This window comes from Boleophthalmus pectinirostris, unplaced genomic scaffold (assembly GCF_026225935.1).
Source record: "Boleophthalmus pectinirostris isolate CB_2022bp ecotype Guang Dong unplaced genomic scaffold, ASM2622593v1 HiC_scaffold_20, whole genome shotgun sequence".
Lineage (NCBI taxonomy): Eukaryota > Metazoa > Chordata > Actinopteri > Gobiiformes > Gobiidae > Boleophthalmus > Boleophthalmus pectinirostris.
The window spans coordinates 23,888,401-23,910,622 of NW_026571153.1; the positions used below are offsets into that span (position 1 = coordinate 23,888,401).

The window sequence follows — 22,222 nt, forward strand, 5'->3', positions numbered from 1 at the left end:
TGAGTACTTCATCCACCACTGATTATAACATATAGTTTTACATCCATTATACAGCAGTTGTTGAAAAAGATTTGGAAATATGTTGAAAAACACTGGGAGTAGCACTGAGTTCTAAAACGTATTGATAATATAGGTAGGGGGATTCCATCTAGTCCATCCTCTTCCCACTCTTTTTACAGGAACGTGCTTTTCTGTTGTTCAGATTATCAGAATATGTAAATCGTGCTGTAATGAATCTATCAATAATAATATTTAACAAGGAGTATGTGTATTAAATACACTGTATATAAAATAACATAGCTAATGTGCTAGCTGTTGCATTCCAAATAGGACATGAACGTGGGGACTCTTCCAGCTCCTTCTGACCATGGCATTGATTTACATTGGAATATTGTGGCCCCTCTCTGTAACTGCTACTGTGAGCCTCATCATTTTGATCTTAAAATGTTCGTATTAACCCGCTCCACATAATCCTGTTTTTTTTTTGTTTTGTTTTTCTGCTGTTTTGTCCATCCAAAAAATCCTATTCCTAATATAGAGTCTGTGGTGTTTTATGAAGAAGACATGAATAAGTGGAGCATCGACCAGTAGTATCGAGTACGCAGTGTTCAGGAGCTTGTATTGGATGCTCTGATGGTATACTCATTACACAACCAGAAGAGCTGGTATGACAGGAGTTAAAAGACCTTTGTCATACCTGAAGCTGACCTGACATCACTCCTATTGTATCTGGTATAACTAACATTCTCCTGTCACAGAAAGAAACATTTCCCACTGTTGTCACAGGTCGAGGCTATGAACGAGTTATTAACTAAAACTGAAGCTTAAAACTAGAGTTGTTGTTGTCAAATAAACAAAAGTACAGTTAAAGGTACACTATGACTATCTTACTTTTAAGGTGGGCTACTGTCTGTGTGCCTAGTACATGCTACTAAAGGACCCTTGAACCACAGATCTTAAGTTCAAATAATTTCATATTGTCCACATAAAGCTTGTGTTACTTCACAGTGGAAAGATTAATTAAGACTTATACTCAAGAGTCAAAGCTTCGAATGCCCTGCTGGCCAAGCAAGGGGGCAAAAAGATCAACGACTTGAACATGACACGAAGTGGTAGTTTTCAAGTTACACCTTTTCCCTTTAGCTCAGTAGAGATTGACAATTCCAGGTCTGAAATGATTCAACCTAATCTAGTGCAGGTGTATGCACTTTACTACTTTTACTTTGTTACATTCCACCATGAGAACTCACCCACACTGTACTTTCTCTTCTCTCTGACCACAGGGTAAACAGAGGGACTGAGCCACAGCAGTGGCGCACATTTCGCTTCGCTCATCACTTTGTTTTCACCACTGCACACAATTTATTCCTTACTTTTATTATTTATTTATTTATTTTTTTAATTTATATATATATACTGTATATGTATATATATATATATATTATATATATATTTTTTATTTATTTTTATTTTTTTAATTAATTTTTTACATAGTAAACATGAGTCTTATAAAAGGAAACGTAATGTTCCAAATTGTATAAAAAATTATAGTTTCCACCAGCAGCCTTTGGACAGCATCAGATATGAGCTCCTCTCTCTGTTACAGCTCTACAGTGTGAGTGGGTTGACAGTGCAGAGCCACACTCTCGGTGAATGTAGGGATTTATTATGCAGTTAAGTCCAAATTTTTGTGTCAGAAGTTTGGTCCAGACGGGTCGGGATTTGGGCCTGAATCTGGACCGGAGTTTGCCTTGTCACAACCTGGGCCTGGACACATATGGGCAGATAGTAAACCTTAAAAATTAGGACAAACTGATTTTCCATTCTCTTGTGAGCTGTCCATTATCTCCACAGCTTTTTTCACTTAAAGTACAGAACTGTAATGGCTAAACTGTAACATTTAATGTACTTTTCTGTCACTTCTGTATTCCTGATCCTGAACCAGAAGGGCCGTTGTGACCGGAGAATCTTCACATGTGGCCCATCTGTGCAATAGTTGTACTCCATATGGAGATGATGATCTGATCTTCAACCCTGCTCGCCAGACACTGGGGCAAAAAGATCCACAAACACAAACATGTCATGAAGCAGTAGTTTTCAAGTTATCACCTTTTACCTTTAGTTCAGTAGAGATTGACAATTCCAGGGCTGAAATTATCCAAATGATTCTAGTGAAGGTGTATGCAGTTTAAAAACACAGTGGCGCACTTTCTGTATTATCACATGACATAATGAGGTGGAACAGAATGTTTTCAATGTGAGAGAAGAATGCACCCTAAATATGGAGGGTTTGTGTGTTAAACATGTGTCAGTGAAACAAAACACAACTCCTGTTTTCTTGTTTGTTTGTTGAGGAAACAACATTAAAATATAGATCAGAAGATAATGTAATATGGGCCCTTTAATTTAGCACTTAGAGTACCTGCTAGTATGTAGGGAACTTTGTGTTATTTTTCCATACTATGATAAGATTTGAGCTGATGACAGTTAAATCAATAACTTTTATGACTCATTTTATGCTAAAATAACTACTCTTATAACTACTACTGTAACAAGTAAGTATTTCATTCAGCTATTTAGTTTTTAGTTTTTAGTAACAATAATATACAAAGGGGTTTGGGGGAATAATTCTGCTTATATTGTTATTGTGTCACTGGAATAAGTTATTTCATTATTATTTAATTTTATTACTGTCTATATTTTCTTGTTGAACTTTAAAGGTGCACTATGTAACTTTTTGTTTCTATGGATATACCATGTTCCACAGTATGACATTAAATGGCTCTACCTTACATTTATTTAATTCAGATTGAATAAATAAATTCAATCAAACAGATTGTTTTAGAGCTCAAAATACCCAGAAAAACAGGCATTGTGGCAATATGTGATTGGGGTCGCCTCTCCCCAGGTCTCACCTGTAACTTGGTTTGGTATAGTCTCCATGAAGAGAGAAATGTTTAATGCCATACTGTGAAACATTCCAGGCTAAGCAATAACACCTCCATGGAAGAGATTTTGGCAGACCCTCCAGCAGAAAAGTTTCACAATGCAGCATTGTATGCAGATTTGATATTGTGACAGGTTTCACTTTACTCATCCTCCAAGACAAGCTTTAAAAAAAAATTTCATTTTTGGTATTTTGTGAAAAGCGCTCCCACAGCCCCAGGTGATGATCTCACCTGGGGCTATGTGTGAAAGGTATATAAAAATGAATGTAGATCTGTCAGAATCTCAGAGCGAAGAACGAGCAGCTTTCCACAGCATCACCAGACCAGCCTGATCCAGGTAAGGCCATAACAACATTTGTGTATCTCTGATTTTTGAATTCTAGAATAAATGACTACACTGCAAATTTCTCTGATCTGGCCAAGGTTTTAAAACTTATATCACCTTATTCATCTTGTTTTTGTATTAAAGGTGTATTGTGTAACTTTTGAGGTGGATTTTCAAACTGTTTGGGATGTTAGATTTAGACAAACCTCATTGATCCACAAGGGAAATTACTTAGACACATTAGCTTACAAAAAATACAGAAAAATAGAAAATAAGTAATAAAAATATCTCAAGTAAGTAGAATTTTTAGGTATCTCTATTTTATAAGTACATGTACATTTTACAAAGGATACTGTTTACTTTTACTTATCTGTACTTTCTACTCCACTATATTTTTGGACTGGAGTGAAAAGTAAAAAGTACTTTTCAAATTATTTTAGGGATTATTTTATCATGTTTGTGGTAACATTCTGACTACATTTAATTCAAGATTTACTTTGAGCAAACAAAAATAAATACACAAAATTCATAAGAAAAAATGAGAAATGGATTAGTTGCTATAAATATATGTATAACTTTTAATCAGTATCAGCATTTGCATAAAATACTGTATAATCTAAAAGTACATTTTTAAACAGGCACACAAATACTTTTACTTAAATAGATTTTTTCATGTGACAGTTTTTCTTTTACTTTCTTGTGGTGGGGAATGGGAAACGGAAATCCCACTTATGTCAGAGGAGAATTTGGGGAACATTTTACACCTTAAATATGACATAAAGCCAGTTCATTTGTGTAAAATGTTCAATGTTCATGTGCACCAACAAGTTAACACTGCACAGATTCTCTGAGGGGCTTTAAAGTGACTTCATGGTGCGGATAGAACTTATTTGCTGTCAAGATCGGTAGCCCCATACAAAATAATACAATCCGAATGACATTTGTTTGTATGTGTGTTCATAGTTGTGATCTGATTGGTCCTTTCCAAGATGCTCCGCCTTCTCCTGAGCGTGTCATTGATTGGCCTGGTGGCAGGTATGTGCTTTTTTAGAGTCAGATTTAGTTCTATGAAAAAATGCTAAGACTTTTTTTTACATAATAAAGTTCGGTGGTGGAATGTAACAAAGTAAAAGTGGTAAAGTACTGTACTTAAAGAAAAAGTAAAAGTTTTTTTTTTTTTTTTTTTTTTTTGTATTAATGTTTGAGACCTGCTGAAAAGGCTGAGGGTTTATTTAAATATATATATATTAGGGCCGGGCCCATTAACGCGTTAACTTTGCGTTAACTAATTAAGTCATTAACGCCGACAATTATTTTAACGCCGTTAACGCAGTTTTTATTATTTATTTATTTATTTTATTGTAAACGTCTATTTCTCACTGGCTTTTATTTTGAAAAAGTCCACCGCGAGCTTTCCTTTAAGTTTGAAGTCTTTTCTTGACACTTTTTTCACTTTTTTCTGACCACGAGAGATGTAACGTGTATATGTGTGTACATATATATATATATATATATATATATATATATATATATATATATATATATATATATATATATATATATATAAGCAAAAAATTAAAAAAACAGATATAAATATCTGGAAATATCTGGAAAATGATATAATAATATTGTTTCTGTTGAACAAAATTCATCACAAATCTGCCTCAAAATCATTTGAAGCTTTAATAGAGCTCAAAATTGCATACTTTTTGCTCTTTAAGTACATTTTAAAACAGTACTAAAAGTATTACTAAAAGTACTACTTTTACCTAAGTACATTTTTGTGATATTTTTACTTTTACTTCTCCATCTCTTCCTCTCTCCACCCCTCTCTCCTCAGCAACTCTCTCCCTCTTTCTCCCCCCTCTCTTTTCCTCTTACTCAGGGGTGTCAAACTCATTTTGGTCCGGGAGCTGTATCCAACCTACTTTGATCCCAAAGGGGCCGGATCAGAAAACTCATGGCATATAAACCCCAAAAATAGCAATATGTTCAAATATTTGTGCAGAGAAATGCAAATCTATTACAGAAATCTTTTTTAATTGATGAACTCTTTCTTTTACAAAATATTATAATATTATGAACAACCTGAAACTTTAAGAAAAATTTAATTTCAACACAATGTTTAACATGAACTTGCATGCAAATAGCAATAAGTCAATTTTTCGGCATCCACTTTTCTCATTTTTGACATTTTACTGATGAGGGTGTCACGGTCAACAGTCAAAATGATTGTCCTTTAAGAGCATTTGGAATGAGGCAAGTCTTCATTTGTACTGCTCTGGTGGGAGGCAGACACGCACAGAGGCGCTGGAGATGCTGCTATGCTAAGCAGCACAGAAAATTACCAATATTTTAATAGAAAATATAACTAAAATATTTTAGTAGAAAATCAACTGAGGGCCAGATTAAAGGTCTTGGAGGGCCGGATCTGGCCCCCGGTCCGTATGTTTGACACCCCTGCTGTTACTTTTCCTTTCATCTCTCTTCCCTCTGTCCTCATCCTCCTCTCCCCTCATCCCCCTTCCCTCATCCCCTCTTTTTCCCTCTCTCTTCCTCTTTACCTTCCCCTCTTTTCTCCCCACTCCCCACTCTCTCTCTCTCTCTTACACCCTCTTTCCTATTGCTCTCTTACGTTTCTCTCCTTTCCCCACACCCCTCCTCCCCTCTCTCTTCCTCTTAACCTTCCTGTCTTCTCCCCATACTCCTTTCACCCCCTCTCTCACTCTCTCCTCTTCTCTCCCTCTCTCCTCAGCCCCCACTCTCTTCTTACTTTGTCCCCTCTCTTTTTCTTACATTTCTCTCGTCTACTCTCCCCATCTCTCCACCCCACCCATTCCTCTTATTTTTCTCTCCACAATCCCCTCCTCACACTCCCTCGCTCTTCCTCTTTAGCTTCCTCTGTTCTCCCCATACTTCCTTCCCCCCCTCTCTTCCTCCCCATCTGTCACACCCTCTTTCCTCTCTTTCTTCTTCTTACAATTCTCTTCTCTCTCCACACCCCTCACCCCATATCTCTCTTACTGTACTTTATGTTTTACAATTGTGTTTTTCAGGAGGTTATAACTTGAGCACCTGTCCATTCCCATATTATGGTTCCTTCTATTTGGATCTTACTGTAAGTACACTGCACCTCAATGCATTCAATCAAATCAGGATTATATGTATGCACACACGCACACACACACACACACACACACACACACACACTAGCATAATATAGGGCCTTTAATAAAAATAAACATAACTTGTTCTGCAAAATTTACTTTTCAGAGATTTTTTTTTTTTGTAACAACTTTGAAAATTCATTTTCAAATAATAAAAGCAAGGATGAGGTGATGCATTATAATATATAAACATATTATAATACTTAGCATAACATACAACATAATTAGCTGCATCGCACTTCTTATTTGAAACGCAGCGGCTAGCAGGTTAGCTATATCCATTTATATATGTACAGTTTATGAACCCACCCAACCAGGCCACCCCTGACTCTATGGTATTTTAAAAATATTTTTATTTTAGCATTGTACATTTGTGAAGCACATTGTTCAAGCCTGCTTATGTTCAAAAAGTCAGGAAGCCATTTTAGATGTTGACAGAGCCTGGTTCTTTCCATCTACAGGCAAGTACTTGATGTTTATGTTCAAGCTGGAGCTGTCATTTAAAAGCAAGCTTTCTGATTTCTTTGAGATCACATAGATTTAATCTTCAATAATTTATTATGTTTTTATTAAGTCATTTTAGGTCAATATTGCGATTTAAACTGTTCAAATTAAAACATAATGATGGTGTCACAGATTATAACTATATAGCAGACTCAAGCACAGTATGTCGTCTTTAAATTGTCTTCTTATTTTTCCAGATAACCTTCAAACCATCAACCGAACTTGAAATATCTGTGGACACGAATAACACTATTACAGTTTACGACTCAAACATGGCAGATTTTGACTTCAAAATAGAGACGTCGTTAAATCTGACCTCATTTGGGCTGAAAGAGCCGGTGGAGATGTTGGAGTCTATGTACAGTTCTCATATCCCCAAAGAAACCCCAACCTGCGCTCTGCACCTCTATAATGCAAACGTAAGTGCATTTTGTCCTACTGTGGCAGAGGGCTTCTCAGTGAGGAGGTTGTGGATTAGACTGTTTATAAAAATGCATTTTTATTTTGTCTCTTTGTAGCTAAGTGCGGATATTTACATTATTCCATATGGGTCTGTGGCAATGCTTTTTATACGCAACATTGGTGAAAAGGTAAGTAAAACACACCAGTAACATCATGTGACAGAGTGCCCAGGGAATTGAAATAATCACACAGCCCAAAAAGAAATGCATTTAATACAAACAAAATTAATTTGACTCTCTGTGTGGTTTAGGTTAGATCCAGAGGGTACTTGTTCGGTCCCCTTTTCCCATAAGCGCAATGTATTTGTAGTTTGTAATTGGTGGTAAAAAAAAAAAAAAAAGACCTCTTGTATAGTACTTTTGTTTAATATATTCAGTGAGTCAAAATGGCATTAATTTGGCCAATATAATTATAATAATTAAAAGTTTTTTGCTCCTATAATGACCATTGCTAAATTTATTTTTTCAGAATTGTTCTTTTATGAATTTTTGAAATATTTTTTAAGATGGTGCTAGAGGCCCATTTTGTCATATAGTGGCTTTATTTGCATATCATTACATTCAGCTCAGAGATCTGCACACATGGGTCCATTTTAATCCAACAGTGTTTGTGAAGAACAGCATTTTTTAAAGCTCACTGAACTCTCACTTGACCAGACACTCCTCAGTCCATTCACCATATACCTCTATCTTGGGGGGAAAAAAAGTGCCCCATGTACACTAGAATTTATTTTTACAGTGTTTATTATAATTCACAACACCGGGCCCTAAGACTGTTCTATATTACATAAAGTAGTCTTTAACAAAACAGGGCTGCATAATTACAAGGGGCTGTGTGTCCATCCCAGGAAAATTAGTATAAATCACACAGAACTGTCTGTATTCTGGTGTGATATTCTTATTAGTGTCTTATTCAGTGTCTTTAGTTTCTTAATAATACTGTTTGATTTGTTTATTTATTTATTTATATAAATCCCAATCTCCTATTCCTGTGTCCATTGATGCTTTGAGCTGAAGCATGTTTAGAGCCTTTGTAAATACAGGTAGAGTCCATTTAATCGTTCATTGTGGAGTGTTTGATCTGTTTCTTGTTTTTTTTTCTCTCTCTCTTTCTGCCCCCCCACCTCTCTGTCTCTCTCTCCTTCTCCCCCTTCTCTCTCTCTCTCTTCCCCTCTCTGCGCCCCTCTCTATTCTTCACTTTCTCTTTCAGGTCACGCTGAAATCTGGTTTGTCAGTGGTTAAGAACATCACTGGCAAAAATTTTGATTATGTCTTGGAAGGATGCCCAACAGGAGGCCCAGGTACAGACAGAACATCTATGATTTTATAAAAAGTAAAACCTCTTTGTGTTACTGTGGCAGAACAGTTATCCTGTCTGGTTTTCACACTGTTCAAAACAGCAACACACAGTGCTAACACGCACGTCCTAATTATCGGTCAACAATGGTGGAAGGTAATGAAGTATAAAAGTAAAAGTACAATACTGTAACTGTGCTTCACTTAGTGTATACTTTTTACTTTTACTTCACTACATTTGAGAGCAGGTATCTGTATTTTCTACTCCACTACATTTTAGACCTTGACTGAAAAGTGAAAGGTTATTTTCTTTATGGTTTGAGACCTACTGAAAAGGCTGAGACTTATTTTTAGCACATTTAATTTAGGTTAACATCTCAACTTTGAGCAAACCAAATACACAAAAACACAAAACAGCTAGAAAAATAAAGAAATCATGTCAATCACTTAAAATTCACTAAACTCATCATCAAAATCATTACATTTCATCCTTTAATTGTTCTAAAACTGTCTGCAAAATACTTTTACTTTTTAATCTCTAAGTAGGCTACATTTACAGCAGGTACTTAAATACTTATTTACTTTTACTTCCTCCATTACTGTTGGACAATAAAACTTGTGATTAGATGCAGGTAGGATACAGCCACACAGACGTTTTGACCTCAAGAGCTGCTTTAACAAGATATCTGCACTGTGAAAAGACATATTTTGGTCAAATAGATGGGAAAAGGGGTACAGAGTATTTAACATCTTGACCATAATTTAAAACATTTCAGAATCAGAATTTCAATATTTATGTCAAATGCAGCCCCCATTTTCAGTAAAGGCAACAATGCTGTATACTAATTTAAAAATGGCTTTCAAAAATGAACTCTGACTGAAAACGTTTTCTAATTTTGCTTAATAGAATTTCCCATGAGCTTGTTGGATCCTCCAGAGGAAGTCTTTGGGACCTGTGAGCACAAATACTGCAACATATCTGGATTGGTGAAGGAGGTCATGTGTCCAGACGACTGCAGAAATAACCAGTACGTATCATGCTTCTGCTTTTATCTGTAGTTAGAAATAAAATAATTAAACTTCCAAATGTACTTTAAACAGAGGAAGCTGTGTTAATGTTTTAAAATTTGATGTCGTAATCTCAGACGGTGGGCAAAGACCTATTGATATTTTGCAGCTGATGCCCTCAACATTCCCTTGGGGGTGTGATGCTAACTGGGGGCACTGATCTGTCTGAATGTCTGAAGCTGGGTTACACAAGTTAGGCTTTAATCCGCTTTTTGTTTTAACACAATCTGACCAGAAAGACCCATGTTGCCTATAACTACAACAGGTGAGCTGATTTGTAATGTGAAAGTTTCTCTCAAATTTCATTACAATCAAATGTTAAAATTGATAATCAGATGCCTAAACAGAACCATGGACATTTGTTTTTTTCGGATCGTGGGCTCCTGAAAATCCATTTGGAGTATTTTCAATGACTTTGAAGACAGTTTAAAACTTCTCTAAAACTATCAGGCGATAATCCAAGACCAAGAGTTTGTTTTCATGTCTGACAGTTTGCACTGCTCACTAGCGGTCTTCCCCAGAGTGGTCAAGTGATGTTGCTCTGACGTGTCTGGTCAGCTGATTTATACAGGATTGGCGCTGTCCTCCTACCAGTGGAGGCAAGACGACAGTGCCATCTGCAGTTTGACTTCCTCAGGACAGTATCCCAGGTGTGTGAGAGTAAAAACATCTATGTAAAACATCTCTGATCACTGTAAAAGAGACAACCACATTATGGATTGGGACGGAGCAAACATCACTGGGACAAAGGAAAACAAACACTGTTACTGGTTTAAAGAGGCAACTGAAATACAGCAACGTGCCCATGGGACTATAAACCGAGACCAAGGGTCTTTTTTACTCTCACACACCTGGGATACTGTCCTGAGGAAGACGGAGTGCAGATGACCAGACATGTCACAGCAACATCACATGATCACTCTGAGGAAGACCACAGGGAAAAGTCCAAACTGTCAGATATGAAAACAAACTTTTAGTCTGAAAATATACCCCAATAACATAAATTTATCTGGCTGTGTTTGATAATGTGAGCAGAGCATCACCATGGTCACTGCTGAGCATTCCTCCATAGACATACAGGCTCATATTATATTACAAAATAAATTAATAAATTACACAAACACAAGAAAAGGTGATTCAAAAATTACTGCACAAATTGTTTTGTTTTAGAGTAACAGAAACTTAAGAGTATTAGTACTTAAAATGTTAATATAATTCTGAAAAGTTATGCAGTTGGACTCTATTATCTAGTATTCTCTGTCTCTATCTCTCTTTATCTCTCTGTCTCCCTCCCTCTTTTCTTCTCTTTCCTTCTCCATGCTTCTGATCCACTGGCCCTCTCTGTGTGCCTCTCTCTTCCCCTACCTCTCTTCCCCTCTCCTTCCCCTTGCCCCTGCTATACCCTCTCTCTCTCTTTCTCTCTGCACCTGTCTCTCCACTCCTTCTCTGTGTGCCCTTTTCTGTCTCTTTCCTTTTCTCCCCTTTTTCTCTCTCTTGCTTTCTCTGCCCTTCTTTTCCTCCTGAAGCCCCGACCCCTCTTTCCCTATTTCCTTCCTTGACACTCTCTCCCTCTCTTTGTCACCCCTCTTTCACTCTCTCTCCTCCCTCCTCTGCCCTCCCTCTTCCTGCCCCCTCTCTCCTTCCCTCTCCCTCTCTCTGCCTCTCTCTTCCTCTCTCTACCTCTTTCTCCCTCTCTCTGTCCCCCCTCTCTCTGTCTCTCTCTCTCTCCTCCCCCCCTCTCTATCTTTCTCTTCATCTCCCCCTTCTCTCTCCCTCTCTCTGCCCCTCTTATTTCTGTCTCTCTCTTTCTATCTCTCCCTTTTCTCTCTCTCCCTCTCCCTGCTCCCCCTCCTCTCTCGCCCCCTTCTCTCGCTACCCTCCTCTCTCTATCTGTCTCTTTATATTCACTGCCTGTTTCTTCTTCACAGGTGTATGGAGAAAGGGCATTTCACATGTGTATTGGTTGGAAACACCATCATCGACACCAAAGAAAAAGCCCACGCTGTCGAAGACTTTTGTCCACAGTTCCTAATGAATAACAGTTTGATGACCATCCTCAGCTATCACTCCGAACGGCGCCTCTCTGATGTTCCTCTTTTGGACAAAGTTCACATCTTTCACCAGGGTTATGATTTTCAGTTGTTCCAATCAGGCGTGATCCTTGTAAGTCTTCTATAAAATCCCCATCCTCCAACCATAGACTTAATAAAGAAGTCTCTCACATTCTTTCCCCTTCTCTCTCACTCCCTCTCACTGTCCCCTCTCTCTATGAGTGCATATACAGTACATGCACATCAGTATCCCAGTTATTAGCCATATCCCGGTTATGTCAGTATTTGGGATACTGTGAATACAAAATACTCTGCCCTCAGAGGATACTCATATCCCTGTATACATGATCAAATAGAGTATCCCGGTTTCTTGACATAATCTTACAAATGCGCAAGTGCAAAATTTGACTTAATTTAAGTTAATAAACCAGGAAAAATACAAACAACCATGAGCTCCTTTCACACAGGAAGCTCGGGAGGTTCTGACAAGCTTTGAGGTATCCCACAATCCATTGCGCAGATCAAGTAGATTTTTTATTAAAATATTCTGCATAAATAAACTCAGCTATATAACATATAAACCATAACAACATCAGCCCGTTTGATAATATAATTCAGCTTTGCCACATTTGTTTACGTTTTACTGAAACGAAACTTAAGACCGCATGACTAATTTGCATAAACTGTTAGCGATAAAAACAGCTCTTTCCTTGTGCTGCTGATGCGGTTCAGCTTCTGTCGGACTAAAGGACACAACTCAGTGGAATATGAGTGTTTTTTTCTGTGACAGAGGGACATTGATGATGGTAAGTCTGTTCTGTTAGCTTTTCAGTGATCATATGTGTGCAGGTCGTACGAGTGTAGATTCGTGGGCAGATTTAGCGCAGTTATTTCACTCATGTATGGTCACTTTATTTATGATGGTCACTTTATAACGCTATTGTTGTGGTGAAAAGACTGAAATGTATGTCTTTTGGATGAATGCGCACTCAGTGTCATGTTGCAGTAACCGGGATACTGCGTATACATGACACAGTATCCCGGTTACTATTGGAAAATACCAGCTACAGTATCCCGGTTTCCCACAACAGGGATACTGCCACAACCGGGATACATGCACTATGATGAAACCGGGATACTCAAAAAACCCGATAACCGGGATACTCATGTGCATGTATACGCACTCTGTCTTTCTCTCTCCTTCTCCCCATTTTCTCTCTCTCTCTTAAACTGTCTCTCTCTCCTTCTCCCTTTTCTCTCTCTTATTCTCCCCCTTCTCCTCTCTCTTATTCCCCCCCCCCCCCTCCCTCCTCTCTGCCCCCTCCCCCCCCCCCTCTCTGTGTATCTGTCTCTCTCTCCTTCTCCCCCTTCTCTCTCTTTGTCTCTCTCTTATTCTCTCCCTTCTCTGTCTCTCTCTCTCTGTCTCTCTCTCCTTCTCCCCCTTCTCTCTCTCTGTCTGTCTCTTCCTCTTCCCCTTTTCTGTCTCTCTGTTTCTCTCTCTCTGTCTCTCTCTCCTTCTCCCTCTCTCTCTCTCTCTCTGGTCAGGCTGTGTCTGGTTATATAAAGATTATGTACATCACTGGCAACATTTTTTATTAAATGTTAAATGTTCTTAATAGAAGTCATTTTAACCTCCCTTCACTTAGACATGTCTTGTGCAGTGTGTATAATAATATTTAAATCTTTTCAAACAGGGTCAAAATGGCACAGTAGTTCCCACAGAGAACGGCACCACCGTAAACAACATTGTTTTCACAAAGGTTCCAGGGGGCGTTTCAGTCACAGTTAAACTGAACAAAAGCGCTGCTGAGGTCTTTTTTGATGGAACAACTCTACACATGCAATATAGCGGTATGTTCACATGACTGACATGCAAATATTTATAATGCGACTAAACATTTAAAGATCTCTTATTATGCAAAAATGAGCTTTAAGTCATGTTATAATGTTGTTGCCTCCTCAAAAACATACCTGGAGTTGTGTTTTGTTTCATTCACACATGTTTGAGTAATCCTTTACTATTCGTCTGTCTACATCTCTAAAGCTCAGAATGCTCTGTTCCACCTTGTGATGTCGTAGTAGCGGTAGTTTTCAAGTTAACAGCACCTTTGACCTTTTGTTCAATAGGGAAAACACAGTGGAGCACTTCCTGTATTACCACATGGCAAAATGCAGGGTTTGTGTGTTTAATATGTGTGAATGAAACAAAATGCTCTCCGGGTATGTTTTTGATGAGGAAAGATTATAACATCGCCTTGTTAAAAGTCATTCTTGAGTCATGTACTTTTGTTTTTGTTATATATTATAATGCACTGTATGATCAGTGTGTAGCAATGAGTGGACGTCATCATTGCATAGTAGTCTGACTGAATGAGATCCACACTATATAGCCCAACCTAAATGGTCAAAACAACACAGCAGCAGAACAAAACGTAAAAGAGAATTTTTTCTAAAACAGAACTAAGAAACTTAAGAAAGAAACTTAAGAAAGAGCTTCCCCCTGCGGTCGCTTTATCCATATTTTATACATACTCTAAACATGCACATTTGATTTACTCAGAAAAAATTATTATTGGATTTCCTAGTTGGACATGGGCAATATCTATGGCATGCACTGCTGGGTTTCAAATGACATCACAGCATTTTATTGGCCAATATTAATTAATACAAATGGGGGACAGCTAAAATGAAAATAATTCAAATGGAAAATTATGGTGTAATACAGTGAGTTCTTGGGTTCAGTCAGTAACTGTAAATACTAGCTTTGAGGTTTGTGAATGTGTTCCCTGCCCAGGCAACCATAACATTAACAGTAGCCAAAAGTTGAATGAATGAATGAATGAATGTTTAAACTGCTTATACCACAGTGGGTGAGAATTCCAATGCCTGACTGCTGTGCGTTAATACTTTAAGTAGTTCCGGCAATAGCCATATCACTGTTCTATATCACCACTCTGTGGCCATCGCCACGCTCTGCAAAAAAACAAAATCTAGTCAAGTTAAGTTGACTTGAATTAAGAAGATTTTATCATGATCTGAGTAAATTTCACTTGACAAGTAAAATTATCTGCCAGTGGAACAACATTTTTTGTACTTAATAAAATATGAAAATACATCTTGCTACACTTAAAATAAGATAAACAACAACTTTTTGCACGTAAAATAAGAAACAAAATCTAATATTGCATGAATTAAGAAAAATACCCTTATTTCATTGGTAGATAGTTTTACTTGAATCTACTCAAATAAAGTAAAATGTTCTTGATTTAACTCATTTTAATTTAACTAGATATTGTTTTTTTTTTCAGGTAACACATCCTCAACTGCTCTGAATAAAATGTGGGGACTAGCTTAATTTAAAACACTGAAATTATTGATATTTGAGACATTTACAGACAGTGAACAGGATTTTCACTTTCACAGGTGTTCAGTTTGTTGCAGTGGTGTTCTACGACTCTGCGGAGTTCGTTAAAACTGCAACACGCACAGCTCCTTGTTGTTTAATGCTTACATAAATTGTATATTTGAATGTTTCTTTTTTCCCACTCATGGTCTCTTAAATTAACTTGAAACCATAATAAACATTTTCCACAGGTAGCCTACTATCCAACCATCAAGCCATATGGGCTTTGAGTACCTATGTTCTTTTCATATTTTTGGTCAGTTAAAGATGTGTTTAAGTTTAATGATGAAGGGTCAGGGTCTCAAATTTCTTTTTCATTGTAGCAATTAAATTAATATCTCAGGATGAACAAAAAGTACAACTTTTTTTTCATGCTCTTTTTTACAGGTTATGTACAGGATCTGGTTGGTAGTGACACTTGTACATCGGGCTCTGTTCAAAGCCTTCAGATAAACAAGTAAGACACACTTTATATTTGCTTTCTTTTGTTTATGCTGGTGACAAGAAAAAAAATTTGTCTGGTAATTATTGTTAAAGGTACATTGTGTAACATTTGTAGTGGAGGGTCCGCCACCTCCTTGTCTCTGTAGAAATGTTATTGCTTTGTCTAGAATGTTACAAACTATAGATTAAACCCATCGAGGAAGAGAAGCAGGTTACAGCTCTAAGCTACATTACAATTCAGATCTGTGGAGAGTCGCCCCTATTCACAGAAGGAATTATTGTATTTTTGAGCAGTTGAAACACCAGTAATGACCAAATGCTATATGGATATGTTTAAAGTCATACCATGGAAGCTTCCAGGCAAAGCAATAATGTCTCCATGGAGACAAGCACGTAGTAGGCCCCCCACCAGAAAAGTTGCACAGTGCACCTTTAAACTTCACCTGTGTATAATTTTACATTTTGTTCAATATAAGTCAGAATACTGAAATAATTAATTTGCTGCAGTGACATTGCGCTCGGGGTGCTCTGCATGTATGTCTATGACATAATGCTCAGCAGCTTCCATGGAGACACAATGCACACATTAGCAAACACTGCCTTTTAAATAGTCTGAAAACTCAGGAGAATGGATCTAAACAGCACATGTTCAGAAGCCTGTGATCAATATGAGTGTTCATGGACCGGTTTCACGGTTTAGGAGTTAGATTTTTAACAAAAATGTGAGAGTAACTACTTGGAAAACTGAAGGCTAATGCTAGCTAGCTTGTGAGTGCAGGTTTATTCTAACAAAGCCTCAGAGAGAGCACGCCTACAGTTAGAATCACACTCACCATCACACACACCAGCAGCAAAAGTCTCAATATTGTTTTGTCTCCAGTTGTAACACAGTGTTAAATGACAGTCGAGGAGACGGCATCAACTGTGGAGCAGTGACACAGAGGTAAGTTCTGAATCATTTTATTATGTTACAGCTAAATTATTTTCTTTATTATTTTATTTGTTTATTTATGTGTATTTTATTTATTTATTTATTATTATTATTATTATTATTATTATTATTATTATTATTATTTATTATTATTATTTATTATTATTATTTATTTATTTTTTATTTTTTTATTTTTTTTTTAAGATGTTTTTGTTCCAACTTTGTTAGACAAAGAGCTAGGGTGCTGCTTTAACCACTCATCTTATACGTTCATTTTGGAACAAATCAATGAATTAAGTGACTATGATTACGTGAGGTCACCAAAAACAGCAGTAGTTTTAACACTGCAACATTGACTTCGTTTTTTTTTTTAACTTATGTTAGACAATTTTATTACAAATAAAGACTTTAAAAACAAAATACTTTGGCACAGTTATTTAAGAATGGGTCTGTACCACATTTACCTACAAAAATATTAAAATAGGAATATTGCAGTTATGTGTGTCTGTCCCTATGTGTTTCTGTCCATATGTGTTTCAGTCCGTATGTGTGTCTGTCCCTAAGTGTGTTTGTGCTTATATATGTGTCTGTGACTATGTGTGTATCTGTCTATACGTGTGTCTGTCCCTAAGTGTTTCTGTCCCTGTGTGTGTCTGTCCCTATATATGTGTCTGTCCCTATAGTCCCTATAACCTGACTTTCTCTCAGGTGTCATCTGCTGCTCAAAGAGCCCTTTAGTGAATGCCCCATGGACCCAGAGCCTTACATCACTGCCTGCATAAACCTCCTGTGTAACTACACCGGCACAGATGGCCTCTTCTGCCACCTGCTGGACAGCTACGCACGCACCTGTGAGCTCCAGGACTGGATGGACACTCTGGGCTGCTGTAAGGACACACATTCACATGAGGAAAGCTGTAACCATTAGTGAGGACAGGGTGGATGCACTTTTACTGGTTCAGTTACTAAAGTCATAATTGAACCTGTGTCACCACTGCCTTAACCTGCAGATAGAGGATACATACAAGTTTTCCTCATTCTCACTTCTCACATTGCAATTGTAATCATTAAAAGATTTGAACATGTTTCCCTCAGGTCAAGTTTATTACACTTAAAATATAAATAAAAAAAAAATTGATTTTAGATTAAGACTGGTTTAAGATCATATCTATGGGTTTCAGAATTTAGAGTAATGAAAACTTAGGATGTTGCCATTAACAATTAACATTTTGCTCTGTTAACACACAGAGACATTTTGAAGGCAGGGCAATTGTCCAATGTTAACTTTAAGATATCAAGGCATAGGAACTGATTCAGACTGATCTCATCAATCGCCTCTCCACAGATCTGACCTATAACTTGGTCTGTTTTGGTCTTGAAGGTAGAAAAGTTTAATACCATACTGTGAAACATTCCAGACAAAACAATAATGCTTCCATGGAGAAAAGCATTTGACAGGTCCTCCACCATAAAAGTTACACAATGCACCTTTAAGTACAGTACTTTTACTTTATAACGTTCCACTACTGGTTTGAAATGTGCTTTTGTCCAATGCGACCCTCCCTGTAATGCTGTGGAAATAGTTGTATTTATTTATGTATTTTGATGTTTTACAGCTCCCTCAAAGTGTTATGGTAAACATTGTCAACCTGGCAAAGAGTTCTGCGGGTTGTCTATCGGTGGAGACCCTAAGTGTTTCTGTACCGCCAACTATGCTGCCCCCTACAAGGCCAAAGGCACACTGGGTATGTCTGACTAAACTTTTACTGTCATTAAAATCATAATGAATAATTTTATAACATTTTAAAGAGTCCATACTACATTATATTTTGTGATATGTTATAATGTTTTTTTCCTCATCACAAACATACCTGGAGTTATGTTTTGTTTCATTCACACTTTTGACACACAAACCCTGAGTATTTAGACTGAGTTCTATTCTCAAACAGAAAACACTCTAGTACACCTTGTGATGTCCTGTGGTAAATCAGAAATTGCTCCGCTGTGTTTCTTTTTACTCCATACTCCTTCACTAGAATCATTTAAATAATTTCAGACCTGAAATGCTCTACTGAACCAGGACTAAACCTGGACTAGACCAGAATTGGATCAGGACTGAACCAGGACTGAACTGGGTCTGGACCAGGACTGGATCAGGACTGAACCAGGACTGAACAAGGACTGAACCGAGACTGGACCAGGACTGAAGATTGAAAGATTGTGTTGTGATCTGCAGGAGATGATACGGTTTGTGCTTCTAAAAGTGCATCTGTTTCTCTACTGCACTGTCTCCTGGAGGAAAAAGGGATAAACATCTCCAGTCTCCACCTGAATGACCCCAAGTGCACCGGAGTCCTCGACCCTGTCCTCAACAAAGTCACCTTCTCTTTTAGCGACGCAGATCACTGTGCCGCCAATGTGTCGGTAAGACCAGGAATGAACTGGGACTTGACCAAGGTGTGACCAGGACTAGACCAGGGCTAGACCAGGGCTAGACCAGGGCTAGACCAGGACTAGACTGGGACTAGACCAGAACTGAACCACCAGGACTGAAATTGGATAAGAAGATGTGGATCAATCCAGGACTTGATCAGGACTGAACCAGGACCAGACCAGGACTGACCAAAGACTGAAACTGGACTACACTAGAACTCAACAATAACCAGGCCATGACTGAACCAGGACTGGGCCAAGATTAAATCAGGCCTAGACCAGGTCTGAAGCAAGAGGGTGAGGGTTTTATTTATTTATTTATTTTTATTATTATCATTATTATTATTTTTTTTTTAGTGAACCAGGAAGTTTGCTGCTAGCATGCTAGTTGTTTTTCATCATTACTGTGAAAATATGACATTGTCTAAAGCTATGATGAAATATTTTACTCAGTGACCTGAACACTTTAATTTTAGTCACGTTTTCTGGTTTTCAGATAAAGGGTAGCAACATCATTTACACCAACACCATCTCCACTCCAGAAGATGACAATACAAGTGTCATCAACAGAGAAGACCACCTGTCCATCAAGTTCTCCTGTGCCTACACCCAGCCCAAGATCCAGACCATGTCCCTGAAGATCATGGACAGGTGACATAGTTAAAGTGGAACTGAATCAATTTTTTTCACTACTTCACTGTGTATATGGTAGAGATATATAACGATATCCAAATTTCTGGGTACAAAATTTTCTCGATATGCTTCTCACTTTTTCCTCTTAAAATGCCTTGACAAGCCTCAATCCAAAGAACTAAGACTTAAATGTGCTTATGTTACAACTACGGCCCATGTAAAAGGTTGATAAATCTTGAATAAATAAAACAGCGGAGGATGTTCAGGTTTCAACTCGGTGATTTTAATGACCAGAGACCGAACCGGAGCTTCCCCTGCTATTCACTGGACCGCATGTGTGGTGAACAGCACACAACATCTTTTCACAACACCAGAAAATAGAATGATATAATATATATAATCTAATACAAATAATAATCATGTATAAATAAAATAAAATTACTTTAGTTTTTAAAATAATTCGTATTATGAATTATATAGTTAACTGTAGCAATACTGTATCATAAATGTATATAAATTGTCTTGTTTTACAACCATTACACTGATAAGTAATTTCTTCATGTAGTTTGCACTGAAAGCAAAGGATCATGGTCTATGTAGTTCCCTTTGTTTTTTTGTTGTTGTTTTTTTAGCTACTGCTGCACCATAACTATTAATTTAAGCATAATAAAGAGTCGTAATTCGATATATTGTGATGGTCCACAATATTATTATTTATTTATTTCACCTCCATTAGCTGTGCTTCCACACAGCTATTGGAATCAATGAGCTATGGCGCATGTTTTTTGGGTTTCAAGTAGCAAAAATAGCAAGAGACGGGTGTCATATGAGCCATAATTATATAAATGTATATGTGCAAGTAAGAATTACAAAAAACAGAAATAATTAATAAAATATAATAATATTACTTTTTTAATAGAATTATCTACTGTTTCTTATCATGTCTTGGCAACTTTAATACAAACTAGGGCAATTCACACACAGCAAAAAGTTGAGTGTTAAAATTGACTCTCACAGAATCAATTTTAACATTTTCTCAGAGTTTATATGAGTCCAATGTGTTCTAGAGTTAACTTAACATTTTTGGAAATGTTAACTAAGTAACACTGGACCAAAGTTCCTGTTTAACCCCGAAATCCAGAGTTATATTCACGTTTAGTAAACAGATAATACTTTGTAGTGTTATTCTGATTTAACTAACACACGGAGGAGTTTTATTTTAGTTTTACTTTATTTGAGTTCATTTAAGATGAAATTATGTACAAAACTGGTTCAAACTGGTCTTCTCTTACAAGAGTTTGAAGTGGTGAATGAGAGGAGCCAAATTAACATGAGAAAACAACAAGAGAAGTTGAATTAACACTAAGGGAAGTTGAATTAACACTAGAGGAAGTTGAATTAACCTCAACCACGTCAACTCTGGCAAATAACCCCAACTCGAACCCCCATTTAACTTTCAAATAGTTAAAATAACACTTTTGGTGTTAAAAACAACTCTGAAATATTTTACCCTAAACCCTCCAGTTTTTGCTGTGCAGCAATATCGAGCAGATGTAGCCACAGTAGATTTAGAGTTTAAAAATAAGAAGATAATTTAAAAATAAATTTGGATAAATGTCTCTTAGGATGGTAAATAACAATTAACTTTATCTGAGAGTTTGTGATTCCATGAAAACTAAAAACAAGATTTCAGGTGAAAATAAGCAACCTTGTCACATGCCATGCTGACTCTAATCCAAGAATTACCAACACAAATTCACCTAATCAAATGTTATTCTAGTCGAAGTAATAGTAGTGGCATTGGTAGTGGTTTAAGTAGGTTGACACTTGGGTCAGACTGGGGTTAGTTTTGATTTACCTGGCTTAAACCGTGTCTGAACACAGCTAAAGTAATTAAACAGACAGATGGAAACATACCACATAGAAAAGATTAGCAGTCCATCGTCTTGCATTCATTGGCTATAGGGATGCATTATACAGACATTATGGCAGGTGGAACAGGAGCAGGACAGGGACAAGAGCCTGTCCCCAAATTATGTCTCACAATTCTGCGTGTGTGTGTGTGTGCAGCTCCATAGTGAAAGTGATTGATGCCGGAGAGTGGACCTATGTCTTTAACATGGCGGCCTTCACAGACGAGGAGCTGAAATCACCCGTGGACTCAGGCACCGGGCTGCGTCTGGACCAGCCACTCTTTGTCAAGGCGCAAGTCTCAGAGGTGGACCAGCAGCTCTTGGCTGTGGTCATCGAGGACTGCTGGGCAACCGAGGAGAAAAACTACAATGCAACCCAGAAATATCACCTCAAGAATGGGTGAGTCCAATTTTAGTCCTGGTTCAGTTCAACAATTGTCCTGAACTTAGTCCTGGTTTAGCCCTGTCTCAGGACTGGTTCAGTTCTAAAGAATGAAACCAGAAATAGACCAGCACTAAACAGGACTAGATCAGCACTAAACTAGGGCTAGAGCAGGACTACTAGACCATAAAACCAGAACTAATCTAGGATTAAAGCAGGACTAGAGCAGGACTAAAGCAGGACTAGAGCAGGACTAGACAAAT

The 22,222-nt window shown here is 37.4% G+C and overlaps 1 protein-coding gene across 1 annotated transcript; it reads left to right on the forward strand.

The window, feature by feature from the left end:
- Positions 1 to 3,641: 3,641 nt before the first annotated feature.
- Positions 3,642 to 21,981, forward strand: LOC129409698 (uncharacterized). The gene is made up of 15 exons (XM_055156197.1): positions 3,642 to 4,308; positions 6,330 to 6,391; positions 7,142 to 7,363; positions 7,463 to 7,534; positions 8,616 to 8,706; positions 9,609 to 9,729; positions 11,698 to 11,932; positions 13,515 to 13,671; positions 15,611 to 15,680; positions 16,548 to 16,610; positions 17,307 to 17,485; positions 18,215 to 18,343; positions 18,835 to 19,022; positions 19,528 to 19,682; positions 21,735 to 21,981. The coding sequence occupies exons 1-15, from the start codon at positions 4,263 to 4,265 to the stop codon at positions 21,979 to 21,981; spliced, it is 2,037 nt and encodes a 678-aa protein (XP_055012172.1). The 5' UTR covers positions 3,642 to 4,262.
- Positions 21,982 to 22,222: the final 241 nt, after the last annotated feature.

What these genes read in the sequence shown, in the direction of transcription:
- LOC129409698 (XM_055156197.1), top strand. Translation starts at nt 4,263, where the DNA reads ATGCTCCGCCTTCTCCTGAGCGTGTCATTGATTGGCCTGGTGGCAG. An exon ending in GACGACTGCAGAAATAACCA is followed by an intron (nt 9,730 to 11,697) that starts GTACGTATCATG and finishes TCTTCTTCACAG; the next exon opens with GTGTATGGAGAAAGGGCATT. An exon ending in TCCCTGAAGATCATGGACAG is followed by an intron (nt 19,683 to 21,734) that starts GTGACATAGTTA and finishes GTGTGTGTGCAG; the next exon opens with CTCCATAGTGAAAGTGATTG.